Source organism: Astyanax mexicanus, chromosome 1, assembly GCF_023375975.1.
Source record: "Astyanax mexicanus isolate ESR-SI-001 chromosome 1, AstMex3_surface, whole genome shotgun sequence".
Classification (NCBI taxonomy): domain Eukaryota; kingdom Metazoa; phylum Chordata; class Actinopteri; order Characiformes; family Acestrorhamphidae; genus Astyanax; species Astyanax mexicanus.
The window spans coordinates 89,085,489-89,092,579 of record NC_064408.1 but is presented as its reverse complement, the minus strand read 5'-3'; the positions used below and the strand labels follow the sequence as shown (position 1 = coordinate 89,092,579).

Below are 7,091 nucleotides of genomic sequence, written 5' to 3'. Positions count from 1 at the left end.
TTGTACCTCTACATATGCATTGACGTTTATACGGGTTCTGTTCTGTTTATAATGGTACTGTCATTCCCTCTTATCCCCCCATCGCTATTGCACTATATTCTCGTGTGTCTCTTGTCTCACGTATGTCTATATCTGTGACCTTGTTGTATTGTACATTTGTCTCCCATTCTTTTAATATTTATATTTTAATCTTGTTGTAATTGTTGTATATTTGGAAAAGAGAGTAATTCCAATTCTCTGTATGCCATGTACATATGCAGTATTAACAATAAAGCTATTTTACTTCACTAAAGTCAATTCAGACTTTAAAGCGAGCCCTCCACGCGAACGCGCACACGGGGCGGGGTGTGACACTGGGGGCGTGTGTAATGTGTGGCGATACGAGCTGAGCTTTTATTTTGATATTTGAACCCGGGGACCCAGGAAGAAACCGGTGCAGGATAGCTATAGCATATTTGCGTGAGCTGAAAGCCCGAAAACCCGTCAGGATGTCGGAGATATCGCTTTTTCTGATCAACGCGAGCGTTGCTGTGACCGAGAACACGGGCACCGAGAAGGTAAAAAAAGATTACTCCCGAGAGCCTGTAGAGTGACATAAAAAGCCAACATTTACTGTCAAGTATAGTGTCACTGTCAGGAATAATTTCCTCCATACCATACAATAGTACACGCGCTAACCCACCCTCCTTATCCCTTCTGATTAAACGAGCTGTAAGTCTGCATGTAGTGTATGCCAATTTATTGGGAATCAACCTTTCTTATGTTTATTTGTTCTCAAATGTCATGGTGATATATCATTCTGTCTGTTTGACGAGGCTCATAATATTTTAATGATATATTTCACTAATACAACGCACAGACATTTGTGTTTTTGAGAACCATTTATTATTATTATTATTATTATTATTATTATTATTATTATTATTATATACCTAACTGAATTTTAGCAGATAATGTTGTAGAATCTCTTTCTAAAAGTTTAGCACCATTTCTTTTGTGTTTAAACATGCTGTCTGACCCCAAAAACACAAACTGCATTATGGTACAGTTTAACCTGTTCGTTCAGCAGTTTGTTATAGATCAATGTTAAATCAGTTACATCAATATTAATAGGGAGCTTTATTTTGCTGTAGGAGCTGGCTGTTGCCATCTGGGGAGGCTTTATCCAAGATTGTGAGAATCTGATTGCATTCAGTTCCATTTAGCTCCTAATGTCAGATGATCTGTTGTACATGTTTCAAATATTCCAATTGTATTGAATATATTGGTAATGTATCAGCTCCTCTACTCCACAGCTCAATGCTGGGGATGTACAGAACATCCCTCTAACCCACAGTCCACGTTGTGCTCCGTGACCATTGTGACACAGTAAAACTAAATTATATTAGTTTATCAATTAGAAGAAGAATCTGGATATGTTTTGATATGTTTTAGACGTAAAATGTATCTGTATCTAAGCAGCTCATCAGGAATGTGTTTTTTTTTCTGCAGGGCTCCAGCAAAGGGAAGGATTTTGAGTGTGTGGAGCTGGGAGAGCTAGAGGACAAGGATCAGTCCACAGAAAAGACACCGCGCAGGATCATCCACTTCTCCAGCGGCGAAACAATGGAGGAGTACAGCACGGAGGAGGAGGACAACTCTGAGAAACATCCAGAGAAAAAAGACCTTTTGTCCCCTATAGACACAGTGTGTGTCTGTGTGTGTCTCTGTGTTTGCGCATGCGTGTTTATTGCTTATGTTTGAATTTGCACTGTTAAATCAAAATAAATGAAATGCAATAGAACAGTATAATACCAGTTTAGCCAATGATAAATTAAGTAATTGTTGAAGCTAAGTATAAATTTATTAACGTTTTTTTCTGCTTTTTTTTTTTTTGCAGTCCAAGCTGACGTGGGGCCCATATGTGTGGTTTCAGATGTGGAGGGCAGCTACATCCACTGTGTCAGGTAGTGGTGGGTGCTTGGTTTTTCCTTTTATAGATATAAATCAGTGTTGAGCCGTGTCAAAGGAAACATTTTTAAATCTTTGTTGATGATAACCTTTCCAGGTTGACTCTGTGGAATGTATCTGGAGACTGGTGTAACTTAGTAGGGGCCAAAGAGAATCATGGTGAAAAATATGGGATGGGATTTAGAACATCAATACTGCTGATTGCCTTCATTATTATACACACAAAAAAAAAAAAACTAAGATAAAATTTACTTAGTGTTGCTATCAGTAAAAAAGTACAAGTTATTGCACTGTCGATTTATGCTTAAGCTTTTTTGGCTCAGTAGCCAAAATATGTTGGATATATATATATATATATATTTAAAAAAATAGATGAAGAAAATGTTATATAATATTTTTAACGGTGTATTTAATATATTGTTTTAAATTAAATTCTTATTAAACATTTTATGAAACGATTGTTTTTGTGTAAATATAAAGCACTCAAGCAAAAGTTGTAACCAGTACTTTGTGTATTTATGCACATTGATAAGTTTGCAGAAATCAGTTAGACTGAAGTAGGCCTGTTACTATAATTACATTATCGATTTATCATACAATACATGGACGTGAGCTCAATAATATTTGATTATTATGATATCGTCCGTTGTGTTTGAATGTTTGTTCACATATTTAACAGTGAACTGTATATTAGCTAGTCATGCTAAATGACCAATGCTTTAGTAACTGACTTCATACCAACAGTGTGGACTGCAGGAGGTTAAAGAAAAATTAAGATTATTTAAATAGTTGTTGTATTTTAAGTAGTATAAGTTCTTTGTTATGCTATTTAATTATCATGTCAGTGGAATTTAAATGGTTTTAAAATGACCATAACATCATAACATTGTTTATCGCATTAATTTCTGGGAATGAAAAAAAAAAAATCTGCTAGTTTACAGGCTGTGACAGTTAATTGTGAATCTTTTGTTAGTCTGGTTTATTCTCATCTTCCAGCTTGTGATTACCTGGGTGAGAGGATGGCGTCGTTGTTTGGCATAACCTCCGCTAAATATCAGTATGCCATTGATGAGTTTGATCGGATGAAAGAGGTATGAGCTCCATGTTCTGTGTAATTCTGCTGTTTGGTGGACATACAAAAATCTATATTGAATAACTCAATTTAATGATATGTTAATATTTTCATGATGATTGTGTCACACAACTATGATTTGTCCCGAGCATACCACAGCATACCATCTGTACTTAAAATCCAGCTGCATTATCAAAACAGAAATCCGAAAACAGAAAATAGTCCAGTTAAATTGGATTTGCAGTAGCACAGTGAGCATAAATATTTTGGTGATCTTTAGCACTGCTGCTTTTGTCAATGTCTTGCATCTTTAGAAAACTAAATATGCTGACTTGGGCTAAGGCAGTACACAGAAGTCAGTTTGGCATTCCTGCATTTTAGGCCTGCAGAACCTTCCAAAATGTGTTGGGACAGAGGTAGTTTAGGGCTACTTAATGAGGTTAAAAATCTAAATAAAGGTATGATTTCAAACAGGTGATGTCAACAGGTTTTGTAACTGGGATTGTCATCATGTTGTACAAAAGCAGTATCCACAAGTCTTTTGAGGCACAAAGTTGAGCTGAGGACATCTAGTTTGTCAACAAATGCGTGAGAAAGTTATTAAAATGTATAAAAACAATGTTTCTTAAAGAAAGATTGAAAGAGATTTGCATGTTTCTCCCTCTATCTTTAAATGATTAATAGAATTGGGCGGCATTTTAATACATAAAGGACAAGGGAGCAAGCTTTAACTAAACAATATGAAATTACTTTCAGCTAAGCTTCATTGGCATTGTGCTAACTACTGCCTGCTCACTTGTGAAACTTGCAGTTGTGAAAATGGATTCTTTATTACATTGACTATTTTGCATGTAGGCTGCCATGTATTTTCTTTATGACCGTGTACTGTACTGTAATGTACCTTCACTCTTTCCTCTGTTCAGAAGGACAAAGATGTTGAGGAGTCCCATCTCTCTGAGGAAGCCGAGAGCCGTTTTGAAGAACCGCATAGCGAGAAGAAACCAAAGCTGAATCAACCTGAAACCCCTCCTACTCAGGCCAGTGCCACCACTGAGGCCTCTTCTACACTCAGTACAGTCAGTGTCCATGTTAGCCATGTAAGCACTTAATTATCGCTAGATACCTTGTGTTGTCAACATAGTTTTTTTCTTTTTACTGCAACGCTACATTTAGATAGTTAACAAGCCTCTGGCATGAATAGAGGGTGTAACTCTCTTTAAATATCTGTTTTTGTTCTCTCTAATAACGTTTCTGATCCTGGAATAACTCACACCGGCATTAACCTCAAAATGTATGTAACGTTTGTTTGTTGGTTTATAATATTTATAATGCACAATATTAGATACTGTAATGTCACATTTGGAACTCCACATTTGTTTGTGGGTTTTTTGTTTGTATGTTTTTTATACAATGTGTTAAAATTTGGCAAATGGACCGTAATGTTCTAAAATGGGCTAAAATCTTTCCAGATTTTATTTGTAATTTTACTCCTGTGTGTTTTTTGACAGAAGCTATATGCTTTCATTATGTGGTTGCCAAGTCCTTTAAAAAAGAAGTAGGAAGATACATATGAAGCCTTAAATCCGTGCACTGATGTTTTTAATTGTATTGCATATTTATTACTTATATTTATTTTAATACTTATTTTTATTCTAATCTACTCTTTTTATAGTTTTCTATTTAACACTAAAATAAAATGACGAATTACAAAAACGTGGTATGTCTTTCTGTATTGTTTGTCCTGTCCTACATTCTGTTCATTGTGTAGCAGCTCAGTTGCTGCAGGGTTTGTCACTGGTAATAATGACTTCTCTGTCTTTGGGTGCTGAAGTCACAGATGACATCACTGTACTGTTGTCAGTGCATGCTTGAGCAGTTAACTATATATTTTCTAATATCCAACCCCCATGTCCAGAAATTTATGCCTTGCATCCATCAATGATCGCCTACTCCATGTTTTGTTAGTTTCCACTGGCTTATGTCTTTTCTGTAATTTGATACAGTAATACAGTATTTAATACAGTAAACCATTTATTTAAATGGGTAATTTTTTTAATTGTCTGAATGGCTTTTAAAAACTTGATAACCTTTTGTTACTTGCGCAAATACAAAATTAAGTGTGCAGACATTTGTCTACCATGTAGTTTTCACAGACTATCAGATTTTAAAGTTTAAGCTAGCTGTTACTACTAAACACTACTACGAGGTGGCATAGCCAATTCATGTTATTTCTGATTTAGCACTCTGTACCACAGAATTGCTTCTCTAACCTCATCAGTCTGACAGAATTGGCACGTTTTTTTTTACGTTTTGTATTTGAGTGTTCTCTTAGTACTACTCACTAATCAGCATTCATTATGCAAATACACTGTGCAAAAATTGGGAATCCCCATTACAGCAATGAAAAATAATTTTTGCAAGTGTAGCTTCAATTCTAACCTCCCACTCTTCAGTTTCCAAACAACAGCTTTTGTAGTTTGCCTCCTACATGCTATATACATCATCAAAAGGGGGTTCCTAGTCTGTTAACCAAAGTCTCTCACTCTGTAGAGCAAGGGTGTCAAACCTGCAGCCCACAGGCCAACAATAGATAATTAAAATGTTCAAATATGATCCACCATTGTAATTGGAAGATTTGAATTTAAGTTAGTCTTGTGGACTGCAACTAAATTGAAAGTTTATTACAAGTCTGTTAAAATGGAAAAGCAGCTTTACACAGCCTAAGTAGGTTCACTATGTTGCACAACTGAGTACTACTTATTTGATGATGATATATTACTAGCAGCTGGCATCATATCTCCTCAAAAACCCGAAAACATCTATTGTTCAAGCTTTATTACTCCCTACATTGCATAACTATTTAAGTGATTTAACATTAATATACAAATTTAAAATATAAAGTTTGTATATATTTTTAGTGTCATCATTATAGTTTGTTACACAATTATGTTGGTCTGGCTGTAAGATTAACATTTTTACCTAATATTCAGTATGCTAAATTACTGCATAATATCTGTAATTGTTAGTGGGGTATATGATTAAATTATGAGAATCTACCCAGATAGCAAAAGTTTGTTGAATCAATAAAATGTTTTCATTGCGAATGCATTGACTCAAGGTTGATCTCAGATTTCAGAACTGATTTGTTTGTGTACATTGGTTTCACACTGTGTTGGACTGCCTGTTGCTTTGACTGCAGCACACATTCACTGTGGCATTGTTTTAATAAGCTCCTGCTTCTTTATTTCAATCCAGTGTTGCATTATTTTTTCACCAAGATCTTGCAGCATTGATGATGGAGTCTGACCGCCGCACAAAGTCTTCTCCAGCACATCCTAAAGATTCTCAATGAGGTTAAGATCTGGACTCTGTGGTGAACAATCAATGTGTGAAAATGATGATCTCATGCTCCCTGAACCACTCTTTCACAATTTCAGCCCCATGAATCCTGGCATTGTTTTCTTGGAATATGCCCGTGTCATCAGGAAAGAAAAAAAATCCATTGATGGAATAACCTGATCTATATTCAGTATATTCAGGTAGCCAGCTGACCTCCTTCTTTCAGCACATACTGTTGCTGAACCCAAACCTGCAGACCAACTGCAGCATCAACCCCATATAATTAACTTAGTTAAATCCAAATGGAAACTTTTTTTTTTGTAATTACATTTTTACGGTTTTAAAGTTTTTCCACCATGCACTTTTAATGCAACCAAAATATGAAAGTTTATTCATTGTTCTTTGCTTTCCAGACTTCCAGAATTTTTTTGTTGCTAAACTACTAATCTACTCTAAAAAGCAGAAATCTTTTTACACGGGTACACAGAACTGAGTAAATGCTCGCAGCGTTCATCTTTCAGAGATCTAAGCCAGAGCCTGCTGATGGGGAGCCTGCCCTTGTCATGTCTTCCTCGTTATATCAGAAATTCATGACTCATAGCCGCTAGAGGGAGCCCGCGAGTCAGTCCAAAATTAATAGGGGGTTAATGGAGACAAACGTCTGAAATAAATTTAAATTAAATTAAAAACAGAAACTAACTACATGTCTAGGACATACACTGAATTTTAG

At 35.7% G+C, this 7,091-nt stretch overlaps 1 protein-coding gene across 2 annotated transcripts; it reads left to right on the top strand.

The window, feature by feature from the left end:
- Positions 1-388: 388 nt before the first annotated feature.
- LOC103039828 (protein FAM177A1) lies at positions 389-4,735 on the top strand. 2 transcript variants are annotated; one of them, XM_049485438.1, is made up of 5 exons: positions 389-557; positions 1,492-1,686; positions 1,880-1,952; positions 2,947-3,041; positions 3,946-4,735. In XM_049485438.1, exons 1-5 carry the CDS (start codon positions 489-491, stop codon positions 4,129-4,131), a joined length of 618 nt encoding a protein of 205 aa, XP_049341395.1. In that variant the 5' UTR covers positions 389-488; the 3' UTR covers positions 4,132-4,735. The 2 variants fall into 2 exon arrangements, with proteins under 2 accessions (XP_049341395.1, XP_049341396.1); XM_049485439.1 differs by having other exon boundaries at positions 390-557; positions 1,880-1,946.
- Positions 4,736-7,091: the final 2,356 nt, after the last annotated feature.